The sequence below is a fragment of the Solanum stenotomum genome, chromosome 7 (assembly GCF_019186545.1).
Source record: "Solanum stenotomum isolate F172 chromosome 7, ASM1918654v1, whole genome shotgun sequence".
Classification (NCBI taxonomy): domain Eukaryota; kingdom Viridiplantae; phylum Streptophyta; class Magnoliopsida; order Solanales; family Solanaceae; genus Solanum; species Solanum stenotomum.
This window is the reverse complement of record NC_064288.1, coordinates 49,789,379-49,806,350: the sequence shown is the minus strand read 5'-3', so window position 1 is coordinate 49,806,350 and position 16,972 is coordinate 49,789,379. Positions and strand designations below refer to the sequence as shown.

The window sequence follows — 16,972 nt, the reverse complement described above, 5'->3', positions numbered from 1 at the left end:
TTATGTATAAGTTCTTGCATTTGTATAAGGAAACTTTTTGTATAATGTTCATTTAGACATATACAATTGCACAAATTTATACACATACATAAATTTTGTATTTCTACATACAATGTAAACAATTATACATTTGAAATTGTCTGTATAATCTGTAATATCAATAGTTATTGCATTAGTAGCGGTACAACAATTTCTCTATATATACAATATGATGTGTGTTTATTTTCAGCGATTGTGGAGTATATGTTGCTGCTTATGCAAAGCATATCAGTAATGGAAATGGGGTTCCAAATTTCTTTGATTCAGAGATCATACGTATTTGATACGTTGCATTGTTGTGAAATTATGGAATGCAAAAGATCCAAGCCGATGCCACTAATGACAACGAGGCACCAAAAAGGCCTATTAGGATTCACATAGATTGTGATAGTAGTGAAAGGATCACAATTAATTAGAATAGTAGTACTAAATTCTGTTTTGTTTTGTATATGCAAATGACATGCATAATAACCTTGAAGGTTTTGAACTTCCAATTTTTTGGTTGTAATATACTCACTTGCTCATTTTAAGTCTTTTACTTCTTTATTTTTGTTAATTTCATTATATATGCAGATTAACACTTCAAAAATTATACAAATCAACATAATTAAGTACTTATTTTTTCACATGTATTTTATACAAATAGAATATTTTTTAAAAAATTATTCTATACAATTTAAAATTATGATCTTTACTAATACATGTATGTTACTTCATACATTAACTGTATAAATCTAGAGGAAAATATTTCAATCGAGCAAATACACATAGAATTATTTGTACGAGCATAAATACAAAGAGAATAATATATTCAATATAACTTATACATATACAATTTTTGTATATGATAGACAATATATACAGACAACAAAAACTCATACTATATACAATAGAATGAATACAAAAAGAAGAACAAAAATGCTCACTATTAATAGGACATAACAAATTTATTCCATCATTACCATTCCAACTCATATAGTTTTAAACACAAAATCAGTTGCGAATAACATTCAAGTATCTATAAAATCCAAAATTACACTCCCGTATAATAGAAAGAGCTCATTAAACTTCTTGAGGCCTATTTCTACACGAACGCCTATTGTGACCTGCAACTTCACATGTGCTACATGTATGCTGCCCTTTGAGACCGAGCAATTCACGTATTGTTTTTGCACGAGGTTTCTTTTTTGACCTTCCCGGAGGTCCTTTGAACTTTGGAGGCTGAACTTCATCATACATTATGTATTCAGGTATCACCCATTCTGCTACATCAGGCAATGGATAAATCGATAGCTCATAAATCTTTAAAATTGTCATTAGTTTATACAAATCCAAGCAATATCCATCAACTATTAGACTTTTTCGCTTCAGCACAACCCAAGCATGTTCACATGATATTTCTTCGTATTGAAACTTTTCACAGCTACATGTTTTATTCTTTAAACAGACCACAAAACTCCTACCATCATCAGTCACATTGTATATATATTTAGTCGACGACACAACCTGTTTCATACAAACAGGTTTATGTATATGTATAAATTTATGCAATTGTATATATATATTAATTCTAATAGTCTTATAACTGTATATATACAAGTTTAAAACAATTAAAAACTGATTAATCAATATTAAATATACATAAAACATACCTCCATTCGTGTGCTCATTGCTTTATTTTCGACCAGTATATTTTGAAATTTTTCAATCAACGGAGTAAATGTGCATACTGCCTCGTGTTTGTTATCATGATTCCATCTCCCAAACATCAGTCTAACTTCTTCCAGAAAATCAAAAATTGGTAATTTCCTCACAGACATTAGTGCAACATTTATACTCTCTGTAATATTAGGCGTCATAGCCCATTCCCGATGAGTCTGTGCATGACACCTAGCCCACTTATCATATCCAGCCAACTCCAAATATTTTTAACTCTTACATCAACCTTTTCTACGGTATCCAGTAGTTTATCAAAATCAAGTTTATTGCATGTATTTGGCATTGCATAGTATACAAGACTTAGCTCCTTGGAGGACTTTCTAAATTTCTTTTGAACATTATCCCACAAGTGCCACATACAAGCATAATGCGACACATTATTATACATTTTTGTCACTGCCTTTATATTGCTCTCATTTCTATCAGAGACAACACGCATATTATTTATTTCCCCATAAGCCTCCCTTAGTTGTACAAAGAACCAAGTCCAAGCGGCGTCATTTTATGAATCAATGATACCATAGGTCAATGGGAAAATATGTCCTACATTTTTATTTATATACAAATTAACATACAATCAAAAATATACATTCAAAACACACTGAAACATACCTGCTCCATCCATTGTATTTGCTGCCACAAACGTCCCATTATACGGTCCTCTTAGGTGACTTCCATCAACAACGATTACAACCCTGCAATGATTAAAGCCTTGTACGAAACTATTCAATGCAACAAAAAGATATAAAAACTCATTTTTGTCAGTTTTCTTCAGACGTATATGCGAGCCTGGATATGTAATATCCATCATATACAAGTATGCAGGAAGTTTGTTGTAAGATGCAGAAGTGGTGCCCCTCAAGGAAATCAAAGCCTTCTTTTTAGCCCTTCAAGCCAACGAGTAATTACCATCAACTCCGAGATATATTTTCACATCACTCTGAATATAAGAAGGTGTATATTTTCTCTTGTGATCAACAAGCTTAGGCTTAACAATCCCACCAATCAACATGCTTGTTGCATGTTTTTGTGAATATACTTTATCCTTCAAAGGACAAGTATGATTTGTATTAAATGCTCGGATCTTAATTATTCCAGACTTGTTGATATTTGATGCTTTCATTAACCACTCACATTCCTCAGAAATACATTCCAGCATATAACTACAACATCAAATACATCATAACACATCAATATATGAATAATTAAAACAAAATATACCGTTATGTATTCGTATGTACAAACTATCTACCTGATTGCATTTGACCTCACTACCCTATATTGAAATCTCTTTTCAATTGTATATATTTCCATCACATATTTCAAAGTGGCTTTGACCTTATACACTTGATCAACCTCCACATACTTATTACATGGATCTGAAATGACTCTATCGCAGCTCCCTGACCCCAAAACACAAAGCAGCTCTACCAATTCACCAATTGTCATCTGCCTAGTCTTAAATTCAGCAATACCATTTATACAAATAGATCTAACCATATCCTTTTCCTGATTTGAACTTTCACACAGTTCAGTGGTATTGTTACTATTATCTAGTTTGCTTATACAAATTGGATACGTGTTGAAGTCATTTGCAACCTTTTTAAGCATGATATACACTTTAATACTCATGTCGTTGTGAATCAACATTGGTGTGTTGCTTCCTCAACCCTATACTCAATTTTCAGCTTAATCATATTCATATCAACCCCGAGTTGCGTTGCAATAACATTATATAACTCCTTATACGATGAACTTTCTTTTAAAATCATCCCCTCAATAGTATAACCAACGTAACGATTGTCACTGTCCCATCTACCAAAATGCATAACCAACACAGCTAATGAAGCCACTTTTATAATTTTTGTATAAAAAAATTAAGTTATATATACATATACATTTATATGACTGAGAATCGCAACAACAAAAAGAACATATACTTATACAAATTATAACGAATTTAGTTTTTCAGTTATATACATATTCCCAATATATACTTGTATAAACGATTATATACACAAATTAAAGCTTTATACAAATATACAATTGACAAACCTAAAATAATTGACATATACATATGTCTATTATATATAAATATACATAATCAAATATTCAAACTAAGGACGAACCTGCACTGTATAAATATACAAATTCGAATAAATAGTCAACTATTTCATATACTTATACAACTCACAACAACACTAATAGGTATATGTATATAAATTACAGCGAATTCAGTTTTTCATTTGTATACATTTTCCCAATATACACTTATATAAATGATTATACACACAAATTAAAGCTTTATACAAATATACAATTTACAAAATTATATAAGAACATACAGAATCATATATCCAAACTAAGGACGAACCTGCACTGTATAAATATACAAATTTGAATAAATACTCAACAGTTTCATATACTTATACAACTCACAACAACACTAATAGGTATATGTATATAAATTACAACGAATTCAGTTTTTCATTTATATACATATTTCCAATATACACTTATATAAACGATTATATACACAAATTAAAGCTTTATACAAATATACAATTTACAAAATTATATAAAAATATACATAATCATATATCCAAACTAAGGACGAACCTGTACTGTATAGATATACAAATTCAAATAAATAGTCAACATTTTCATATACGAATTATACATATTTGATTGAATCATATCAAAACACCTATACGTATAAACTCTTAACAAATCATAATACAATTTCATCGTCATTCATAGTTTCAACACCAAATATACAAATTCGAAGAAAAATATGACTGTGAAAAAAGTGAATCTGCGATCAAAAATTCAAAATAATCAACAATATCATCCAGAAAATTTGATAATCACAAATTTTCTTAGAATTCAAAATAACTATATAAATTTTGAAATCATAGGTGTTAAACTCTATTACGAACAAAATATACACCTCTGAATCTACATTCAATTTCAATTGATGAAAGTTTAAAAGGAAATCTGATTTTGAATACACGCTGAACACCAATTTTGACCAGAAAAAAACAAAATCAGAGTATTTTTTCAACATAAAATTACCTCTTGTTGTTATCTCTAAAATCAATATGATCTCGATTGTTTGTACAATACTGTCAACAACTTGATCGATTTTCTGAACTGAGTTACATTGGAGTTCTTACTGTTGAAGAAGACGTAGAAGGAACGAAATTTTATTGAAACATAATGCGCGTGACTTTAACGATTTTTTTCCTTTTTTTCTAACCAAAATTATCACCTTTTATTTAATTTTTAAAAAAATCAAAATGTATATTAAAATGAAGGAATATCGAGATATACAAAAACACAGCTTCATAGCAAACACAAATTTTGCTACGGAGTACAATTATATAAAGTATAGCCATAGCATACAATTATGAATTTTATATTTGCTATACATAAAATTTTCACATGGACATATGACAGATTCGAAAAAAAAAACTATCGCCAATTTAAAATGTTTAATTTAAATTTAACACATCTTGACCCAATTCATTTAGGAAAAATAACATGGGATGGTCAATAGAATTTTAAATGACTCAACTTCTAAGTTATATGTGTCACACCCCGAGCCTACATTTTGGACGAGACTGGCACTCGAGAACCATTGATGTCCCCAAGCGAACCCTTAGCCTGACTTACTTACTTAGCGGAAGACTTTAAACATTAAGAAAAGAACTCAAATGCAAGATAATTCAACTGTCTCAAACTAAACTCAGAATATTTTAGAAATAAACATTTAACTTAGCCAAAGTGGCAACTCAAATCTGAACATAAGCCAATAAAAAAGTAAAGACAAACGAACTAATTGATTGTCTATCTATGAAGCCTCTAATAACTGAGATTGATATCAGGACAAGACCCACGACATCCTAATGAACTAAATACTGAAAAGCAATAAAAAGGGATCCTCCGTAAGCAATGAGGCTCACCGACAAACTCTGGAGCTCAACTAGAATCAACGATGCACTGGATGTTGATCCTGGTTACTTGTGTCTGCATCATAAAAAAATGCAGGCCAAATGGCATTACTACATTGAATGTACGAGTATGCGAGATGAATTCTACAACAAGNACTTACTTAACGGAAGACTTTAAGCATTAAGAAAAGAACTCAAATGCAAGATAATTCAACTGTCTCAAACTAAACTCAGAATATTTTAGAAATAAACATTTAACTTAGCCAAAGTGGCAACTCAAATCTGAGCATAAGCCAATAAAAAAGTAAAGACAAACGAACTAACTGATTGTCTATCTATGAAGCCTCTAATAACTGAGATTGATGTCAGGACAAGACTCACGACATCCTGATGAACTAAATACTGAAAAGCAATAAAAAGGGATCCTCCGTAAGCAATGAGGCTCACCGACAAACTCTGGAGCTCAACTAGAATCAACAATGCACTGGATGTTGATCCTGGTTACTTGTGTCTGCATCATAAAAAGATGCAGGCCAAATGACATTACTACATTGAATGTATGAGTATGCGAGATGAATTCTACAACAAGACATAAATTTGAAAGGAAGTGAAAGAACATACATGGGCTCAACTCAACACCCAAGTCCGAATGTGAAGCGTCATAATAAACAATAAAGTCTTTAATCTTCCACCAGCAATGTCAAGATGTGCATTGTAGTCAAAAGGGTCTTAAGTTTCTGAAAGTTCTATTAACACTAATCAAACCACTCAAACGATACCTACTTTTGCGTCAGCCTTGTCGGATATATGGCAATAGAAGCAAAGTTCTTAACAGATCTGTGATAGTAACTAGCAAGACCCACAAAACTCTTAACTTATGTCACACAATTTGTTGAATTCAATTCTTAACTGACTCAATCTTTTGGGGATCTACCATCACCTCTTCTTTCAACACCATATGTCCTAAGAAGGCAACCGAAGACAACCAAATTCTCACTTGGAAAACTTAGCATATAACTTATGTTTCCCCAAGATATCCAAAACAATATGAAGGTGATCTAGACGTTCCTCATTTTCCTTGGAGTATCAAGATATCATATATAAGCATGATTACAAAGTAATCCAAAAATGGTTTAAACACCCTATTCATCGAGATTATGAAAGTTGTCAGCGTATTAGTCAACTCAAACGACATTGCCAAGAATTCATAGTGTCCATACCAAGTTCTAAAAGTAGTTTTAGATATGTCCCTAGGCCTAATCTTTAATTGGTGGTAGCCCAACCTCAAGTCAATCTTAGAGAAGACTAAAACACCCATCAACTAGTCAAACATATCATTTATATGAGGTAAGAGGTACTTATTCGGAGTGGTGACCTTATTCAAATGTCGGTTATCTATGCAATTCTCATGTTAACATACTTTTTCTTCATAAACAAAATTGGAGCACCCCAAAGAGAAGAACTGGATGAATGGACCTCTTTATTAAAAAGTTTGTGCAGTTGAGTTTTGAGTTCCCTCAATTTTTTTGGAGCCATGCAATAGGGAGGAATAAAATTTGAGTGAGTGCCTGACTCCAAATCAATACAAAAGTCAATATCCCTATCCAAGGGCATACCCGACAAATCTATTGGAAATACCTCTTGAAATTTTGAAACCACATGAATAGATTCAATAGAAGGAGATTTTGCACTAGCATCCCAAAGATGAGCCAAATAAACCAAACAATCTTGCCTTACTATCTTACGAGCCTAAAAGAAAGTTATGATTTTTATTGGCTTAGGCTTGTATACCCCTTCTCACTCGAATCTTTTCCAACTTGGGATCTCTGGAGTCATTATCTTAGCATTACAGTTTAGCACTAGAAAATAAGGGGATAATCAAGTTATACCCAAGAACACATCAAAGCCAACCATATTTAATAAGACCAAATCTACTCAAGTTTGAAAACCCACAAACATAACAAAGCACAACCGATATACATAGGTAACAACTACAAACTTTTCAACCGGATAGAAACATAAATATGGATATCAAGAATATTACATGTTAAGTCAAGACTCAAGAAAAACTTAACAGATATGTAGTAATAGATGAAACTGGGATCAAACAAAATATTAACCATCTAGTCAAAGACAAGAATAACATATGTTCTCACAGTGTGTCTGATGCCTCAACCTCTGGCCTGTCCGAAAAAGCATAGCATTGAGCTCTATCATCATTACGGACAACCGCCCTACCTGGTTGCACCTCTCCTCTCCCTAAATTACCATTCTTCGACCTCTATGATTACCCCCTCGCCTATCTTGTAAACGTCATTTGCATCAGTGCCCGAAGCTTCATCCACCTTAGGGACCATAGTAACAACATGATGATTAGATGGAGCTTGAGTAGCCTACATAGTGGGAGTGGGCCCAATACCTTCCAACCCACTCACAAAATCTAAAACTTATTGAAACACCTCAAAAGACATAAGGGGAAAACCCACACCCCTAACTTGTGATTACACTTCTTGTTCAACATTCTCCTCAATCTCAATCCCAACTTCTTCCTCAACACATTCCTAGGGTGGGGGTGGGTCGCTTGCCTTGGTATATTTCCTGCTTGAGTTCCACCCCAAGTGGGTGTTGCCCTTCCTCTACCCCTACCCCTACCCCTAATGCTGCCTCTACCTTTGTCATGTCCCCTTGTTGCTGGCTTCGCCATTGGAGCTACTTCCCTTGCACTATTTGTCTCGTAGCAATCATATGCATACAGAAGAAAAAAAGAAGTTAAGATATCACTTTGGATCGGTAGATACCAATTGGAATCAAGTTATAGCACGAAGGAAGGAATGAGAGATAATTTGCTAAAGTCATGTAGCCTCTTGTAGAAAGTACACACATCTCGATATTATTTCGTAGAACTCTACTAGACTCATTTTGGTATCACGAGATGAACAAAACTAGCACTCTAATATCAACTTTGTCACGATCCCGACCTGCCATTATTACACACACATTAACCTACCTTCCGATGGTAAACCAACTACCAAACTTAACCCATCAACCTTTTTAAGAAATAAGTCGTACTATAAATTCTAGGAAAATGGTTTAAAACAATTAAAGAATCAAGTTCCCATAAACTCAATCATTTACAAAATTTAACTCCCTAGAATTTGAAAGTCATAGTACCAAAACTCTAAAGTATCTAGAATAAGAGGATGCATCCCTAACAAGAAACATAAGCCTAAAATATAAAATATCTATGTCCGAGTGGATGAACAACAAGATAAGAAAGAATTCATGGCAGCCCGAAATAAGTAGCTCACCTTTGGATTCAAATATCTTTCTTCCCACAACTGAGGTTTTGAAGTAGTCTCCAAAATATGCAATGTACACCTCAAAGAAAGAGCAAGTGTAGGACAGTTCCAAAACATGAATGTAAACAAGTAATTACATAACAGTAATAAAGGTCAACACATATTTCAACATGCACAACATGATACAAATTCCAAATCACAAATCTTGAATCGACCAATGCATGAAACATGTCCCACATGATCACAAAATGCACATATCCAGTCCTCTCATAGAACCTACACACAAATTGTTAGTGTACTGATGTGATACTAGGTCCAACCATTAATATTTCATACTAGACATGGTATTTAAGCCAACAGTTAGTATCTTATACCGACGTGGTATCCGAGCCAACTATTAATCTCAAACAACATGTGCAATCACAGTCACAATGATCAACCAACTTGAAACCACAAATAAATAAACAAGTTCATTCCATGAGATTATCACGTGAAGTTATTTCACATTAGCCTTCTAGTTTCTCCACACGTATCTCACAAATAATACTACAAAGCAGTTAACATGCACACATTACATACTTTGGAAAACAAATAATTTATCACCTACCTCGAATCAATCCTTAGAACTCTAAAGAACTTGAGTTTTCCTCTTCTGTAATGCCTTGACTCATTCTTGATCTAAAACAATAATAAAATGTAAAAAAATTAATGAACAATGACCTAATTAAATCTGGATTACACTCAAATCTTAATATCAGACCAATTAATGATCATTTTGCCAAAATCAAAGCTTTTTACACTATTAATTCAAGTGAAAAACCTACTCAAAGAGTAACACTCTATGTTATAAGGCTTAAGAATCAAATTACAAATTAAGGGAGCAATTCACTTACCTTTAATCAAAGATGTTTGTCACGCCCCGAGCCTACACCCCAGATGTGGTTGGCACTCGAGAACCATTGTTGGCCCCAAGCAAACCCTTGGCCTGTTCCTTGAGCGGGAGCAGAGAAGGAAAGGCCAAAAATTTCGGCCTAACGGGAATGAGCAACGACGAAATGAGAAGATGAGGTGCCTCGGGCACCCCCATTTAGGAAGAAGGGTCGAAGGTTTTGGGCCTGTAGCTTTCCCTGTCCCCCCTCGTCGGGCGGTGCTTGTGTAGAGGGTGTGCCACCTGAAATCGAGCTTGAAGCTCTCACCTTACCAACAAGCCGAGAGCTGATGGCTGTTGGTCACGATTACTATAAAAAAACTCCTATGAAGATGAATATTTCACATGGAGGAGTGTGTATCTTTAAGTTGGGTGTTCTTCTGTCATGCGACCCGGCGACTTATGTGCGACCTGTGGCCCATGCCTCCTATTTGTTCAGGGCGGGCCGCGTGAACTCTGATTCGATCCGGGTATTCAATCCCGCCGCTGAGATGCTCAGTTGACTTCTTAACCTTGATAGGAAGATGGCTTATTCAATAATTTGTGCATAAGGGTAATGAACTTTGGATGAACTAATGCGAATGGGTGTAAGCCTCGCTGCTCGGAAACACCCAGTGTTGACCACACTGAGAGACACGAAAGCGCAGGTAACGTCAGTTGGCAAAGTGACGTTAAGCATCCCTAGCGGTGCGAAAAGAGGGGTCGTGATGATATCATCTACGTCTGTACCGCTCCTCGTGGAGTAGATCCGCATCCAACCAAGTCAGTGGAAGACTTAAACATAAAAAATATAACTCATGCAATAACTTAAGAGATAATAACTTAGCCAAAAATGGCAACTCAAGTCTTAAACGTATACAACTGAAATGAATAAAACTAAAGAACTATAACTATCGGTCTATGAAGCCTCTAAAACAAAGAGGGATATTGGGACAAGACCCCCGATCATCCTAACAACTAAAAAGTGGAAAGCAATGTAAAAAAAGAGAGCCCTCCGAAAAGTAAGGAGGCTCACCCACAGACTCTAAGTGCTCAACTGGATCAACAAGGAGCCGGATGTTGATCCTGGTTACTTGCGTCTGCATCATAAGACGATGCAGGCCAACTGGCATCAGTACATTGAATATACGAGTATGCGAGTTGGAATACTAAACATAACACAGGCTTGAAAAGAATCTAAAAGGAACACTTATATTGGCCTTACTCAACTCCTGAATAACTTCACTCAATATAAAGCAATAAAACACATGTAATATACAAAAAGCTTTTAAAACAGTAGAAACCAACTTAGTTTGTTAAAGAAATGCAATAACAAACTCAACTGTACTCGTATAATAAAATAATATAGTTTCTGTGGGAGTTTCTCTAACCGACAACCACCATTATGAGCCTAAGTGGTGATACATCGTCTTGCCCACGCTGCCAGAATTGTCATATACTTTGCCATCATATAGAATGTCTTAATTAAGTGGATCCACTAGTCTATGCTAAAAAGCGCTTAAAGAGTCATCTAAAAAGTATGATCCTTTATTACTCATAATGGTTACATGGTTTATGGAGACTTGAGTTAATTAATATGAACTCACATCCCCATATCGATGCTCAATACTCCTCCCAAAAATATACTTATCATATGTTTTTAAAACAAACTTTGTTTTCTTTGGTTTGAGATAATTACTCAAAACTTAGCTTAAAAACTCTCTTGGAATCGATGTTCGAATTCCCTTTCTTGCTCAAATGTGAAAATATTTTTAACTCTTGGGAACATTCCCGTATAATCTTTGAAGAAATGAACTTTGCTCTTACTATTTACTCAACTCAAAGCTTAAGTCTTAAAACAAAGTTAAAACGTTTATAAAAGACTTTTGAAAAACTTTATGAACTTCTCTTAACTTGACTCTTAACTTTGTTTGAATTGAACTATGGATTCAAGGATTGTGATTTGTAGGAAAGAACTCATGATGTTTAGGAGTGTTTTTAAATAGCTAAACATGAGAAAAGATCAAGAAATCACTATCTGGAAACAAGTCCGCGACGCGGAGATGTATTTATATTTTTTATCGCGAAATTAAATTTTGAAATAGAGGAGTCCACGTCCTAACCGCGATGCAGAGGCAATTTTTGTTCACTGGGGGAGCAAGTCCGCGACACGGACTTGCATGTCAGTACATGCTCGACTTTTTCCTCCTTCGTTTTCTCACCCCAATCCGCCTAAATCCAATTCTTTTTCTCAATCCCTCTATAGATTCAGATGCCCAGTATATACACACAAGAATCTAACTCAAAAAAACTCTTAAATCGACACAATTCCATCATGGACTCCACAATCCTATCAAATCTCAAGAACTAAAGCAAACATCAAGAACATAATTCAAGAACATCATACTTTCAAATTTCTAGAAACGAATTTAGCTGAAACAAACATGATTGGCGCATGGGTGAACGAACCCAACGCTATGAAAGTCTCACATACCTCGTAGGGATCAGCCCTTGACGAAATCCACAAGCGATTCTTGAAGATCTTGACGATTCTTGCTCCTTCTCCTCTTTTCTCCTCTTCTTTTCTCTTCTCTAAAACCCTAACTCAATATTGTAACAACATAAACTGAATCCTATCAATTTAGACCCCAATTAATTACCAAAAAACGAAATTAAGTCATGGGGTATACTTTCCTTAATTTAACAACCCAACTTCCAATGGGCATATCCCACTCATACGAACTCGGAATCGCGCAAACTCGGCGGCGTTGGAAAGATAATTTCAAGATCATTCCTACCATATCTGGAAGCAAACCTAACTCATCTTGAGCTAGGAGTTATGGTCGTTTGAAGTTGACCAAAAACCCAAACTTAGCATAACTTAACAAATTTCCAGATTTTTCATTCTTTCCAAAAGCAATCTTTCTAATTCTAGCTCTTTCTAGTTCTTTCAAAAAGAGAAGTGTTACAATATTAGTGGGAAAACAGATGGAAACTGCCCTAACTCGCCTTCCCCTTTTCTAAATGAAGTGCAAAAAATAAGAGATTTTGGAAATTTTTCTCCATTAAAATCCGACTTACTCTGCTATAGTGCATGCATGCATATTCATCCCGCTATAGCAGTGTGACACCCTTTGTAGAGACTTGCATGGAATTAGAAACTCATAAACCTTTCCAAAAATCCTACATTTCGCAACATGTCTTCGACCCTTGACGTTCTATACTAACCCCTTCATGCCAAGTTCAATACCAAAAGTTTTACTCACCCAAATTCGATTCTGAAAAGCCCTATGTGTTCTTTATTGTCTTAACTACTAGAAAACATGACTCAAACTTAGACATATCGCCCAACCCATTTCCGAATTTCCCTAGACCCCACCTTACTCATATTTCATCTGAGACTGCCTAGCATAGAAATGTTAAGTCTCTACCCAAAAAGTTTTTTTGACCCGATTCTTTCACCATTAGTCTACCCATAACGATTGGAGGGGGTCGTTACAAATAGTATATCTTAAACATGTAGTTAGTGAGATATTATAGTATTATTATTCAGTTTGGTGAAATTCCTCTAATTCGGAAATATATGCGTTGAATGAATTGATATATAGTCTGATGTACTTGATTCAATATTCCATTATATGTTATGTTCTTTCCATGCCTTCTTGCATTTTTTCCTCTTTTATAATTATCACAAAATGATTTTAAAGTGAGATTGTATTTTTGTCAATATTTTGCCTGTCCTAAGGAGGGCCCAACTTTTGAAGGGAGTGAAGTAATTGGATTTAGGATGTCACTAGTTGACCAACCCATCTTTCCTATATAACTTCTTTCTACTTTCGAAACTCATAATAAAGGAAGAAGAGCTTGATCCACTGAATAATGTCAGTATTTAGTTATGACTTGTTGCAGATGCAATTTTTCAATGTTTATACATGTACAGAAAACAAATTGTTTTCAAACCTAAAATTATTAGAGAAGTTAGAAAAAGAATTGACATTGTTTCCTCCATGTAATGATCACGATACTAGCGTCTTAAGACAATATCTATTAATATTGTCCTTCCACCAAATAATAGCAACTTGTTTTGTTATGACATTACCTTCTTCATCATCTTCCTAACCATCTCCTCACAATAAATAATCTTTCTTCTTTTGTAGAATATTAGACACTTAATAGAGTTAATATCTCAAAAGGTCACTCAATCAACTTTGATAATTTATATAGCAAAGTCATTGAACTTTGTTTTGTATTAGTAAAATCACTCAACTTATGCTTTTGTATCAATACAATCACTCAATTAAATTTGTCATTAATTAAATATAAAACATGATTTTTATTAATCCACATGCAATTAGACCAAAATTCATTAACAATCCAACCCATTAACCCAAACCCAATTAAAAGACCCAACACTTCTTCATCTTCTTCCGACCCCCAATTCCAACGATCCATATCACTGAATGCCCGACAGTAAACAAGGTGAAAAGGGCGATAAATTTCTATAGAATTTTAACTTTTGTAGTTATAATACGATAATGTTAGATTAACCCGATTAAGTTGCTTTAATAAACATGCGCGTTTATATTGATGAGCAGCTTCACTTGTAATCTTAACTGCAGTAGTTTAGTTTGGACTTGGATGATGCACAATTAAGTTATATTAATATGTGTGTTTAAAAAATAAAAATGATCCATTTCAATTTTGAAAAAAAAAATTGTCAAAGTTTTGAGTTAATGATTTAATTGATATAAATATGTAAGTTGAGTGATTTTATTGATATAAAAACAAGTTTAATGACTTTGTTAAATAAATTCTCAAAGTTGAGTGACTCTTTGAGATATTAACTCCACTTAATATGTAAAAAGACTAGATTTTCTTTTCGTACATGTTTTTCTTTTATTATGGGGAATAGACATAGTTCCCCCCTAAACTTGTCCTGAAAGATGGGAATTATCATGGTGATCTATTACACACATTTATTATTTAAAAGTGAATTTAATATCATCCTGAGACATTTAACACCACTCTCACAATATGTGATTATTTGTACTCGCTCGCCACATCGATGCTACGTTAGTGTCATGTCATAAATTATAACTTTTATCTCCCTTTTTTCTTTTACTGTATTCATGAGTTTTCTTTTTGTTAACTATATTTTTACACTAATTAATTATTAAAATTCTCCAATAAGTATAACTTCTTCCTCACTAAACCCCACTCATTCCATCTCTCATCACACCAAGGAAACCATGTTGACCGCCTTCACCATTGATTATTTGCTCTTATCCACCATCACCATATTACCTTTATTTCTTCGTCATCTTCTTCTTCGTCTTCTCCTTTTTTTCTTTTTAAATTTGATGTACTGAAATTTTTTGGAGTGAACTATATATCAAAAGGCTCTAAACATTGAAAAAGATTCATATCTAAATTTTGGGACTGTTTAGAGGAAATTTTGAGTTGATCGATATTGAACAGTGATTTTGAGTTGATCACTTCAATGTATAGCTAAACTATATTCAACTTTTTTAGTGTATAATAATGTATAGTCAATTGTATCATATTGTATAGTTACTGTATAGCTAGGTAAGTTATATTGTATAGTCAATGTATACTTTCTATGATTTTTGGCTTCTATATAAATAAAAAATATGACTATATTTATTGTAAACTAATTAAATTAATGTATTTATTTGAGACTAGCCCATTTCAGTATGATTAACTATAGAAACTTGTGTTGGGAACTTTCCTTGGAACGGTTAGCTCCCTATGATGTTAAAATTGAATCTCCTTTTTTCATTTAGTTTGTTTTAACAATAATTACTTGTGATTTTGAACTTGGTACATGACTATGCGCTTAAGTAATTTGTTGATACAGTAGTATAAAACCACGAGGACTGTGGTTAGATGGATGCATCCTTTACCAATGGTGTCGGGTTCGAGTCATATAAACTGGTCAAATCTGAAACCGAATTAGTTGGTCAATGATTTCTGGAGGATGTATTAAGGCAATTTTTTTTTTAAAAATCCCCTCAAATGTGTGAACTTCACCAGCTATATGTTTCAAGTACATGACATTATGGTTGCTTCTTGGTAGAGTAAACCAATGTAAAGAACCAAACATCCATGGGGAAAAGCTACAAATATTGTATGTCACATAGAAAATACATATGTGCTGCCCTCTATACCAAAAGAAATGGATTGGCCTACCAATACCGCGAACTATTTCATTTACAGCATCAATTCTCAAAGAGTAATAAATTGGAAGGAGTACTCGGTATATCCATGATTTACATTGTATCTACAATGGCTTTCTCTGGGCTACTCAAACTGTATATATCTTTCTCACCTTCTTTATAGGCCTGCGACAGATTGGGCAAGTACCAGCAACTTCTGCTATCCTGTAAATGTCAATTTCATGGTGTTAAACTGTTATACATGGATTTTCCACCTGTATTTTCATTTCTTTCTTTACCAGTGTAGATACTACCAACGACTACGCTACTAAAAGGGTTGGAAATGCCTTTGCAAAAACAGTGAACTTAGATCACACAATAAAATCATTGAAATGTGATTCATTTCTTTAGTCTATAGTTCTTTAATTGAATTTGATTGATCACAGTTTTGCCCCTTTGCTTTTAAGGATTGTATGAAAGACAGTTCAATAAATGATCTCAAAATTTGTTTGGTGCCTTGGTAACATAGAAAACCAAAGGAGGGGGATGGGTGCAACAGAATCACCATAAAAGAAAGTAAAGTTGGGCACATAGTAAACCTCCTACTATTAACTATAAGAGAGACTCCCTGCGACGGGAAGGGGAAAGATTGAATCTTGAAAGACCGAGCCCCCGGCTAAAGGGGAGGGAGCATAGTAGATAAAATAGAAGAAAAGGGAAAGGAGGAAGAACACCATAACAGGATCTCTTGGTTGTGGAGAAAGAGGCCGACAGGTGATAATTTACTTTGAGGGCAAAGTTGTGACTAGTCCTAAGTTGTCTCAGATTATGATCATACTTCCCCATCCATGTGGCTAGAATAGTCTCCCCAACCATATT

General features: G+C 34.1%; 2 protein-coding genes and 1 pseudogene across 5 annotated transcripts in view; all 3 read right to left on the bottom strand.

Moving 5' to 3' along the window:
- Positions 1-1,101: 1,101 nt before the first annotated feature.
- LOC125871717 (uncharacterized) lies at positions 1,102-1,898 on the bottom strand. The gene is made up of 2 exons (XM_049552367.1): positions 1,692-1,898; positions 1,102-1,545 (listed from the first exon to the last, which is right to left on the bottom strand). The coding sequence occupies exons 1-2, from the start codon at positions 1,896-1,898 to the stop codon at positions 1,102-1,104; spliced, it is 651 nt and encodes a 216-aa protein (XP_049408324.1).
- Positions 1,899-1,974: 76 nt separating this feature from the next.
- On the bottom strand, positions 1,975-2,881 carry LOC125869992 (uncharacterized; annotated as a pseudogene).
- Positions 2,882-15,925: 13,044 nt separating this feature from the next.
- LOC125871714 (E3 ubiquitin-protein ligase APD2) overlaps positions 15,926-16,972 on the bottom strand; it is a 44,683-nt gene continuing 43,636 nt past the window's right edge. For 3 of the 4 annotated variants that reach the window (XM_049552364.1, XM_049552361.1, XM_049552360.1), the window contains one exon: positions 15,928-16,318. In XM_049552364.1, the coding sequence (XP_049408321.1) occupies positions 16,243-16,318 (76 nt within the window). In that variant the 3' untranslated portion in view covers positions 15,928-16,242. Of the gene's footprint in view, positions 16,319-16,972 lie in introns of all 4 variants that reach the window. The other variant, XM_049552363.1, reaches the window with a different exon arrangement.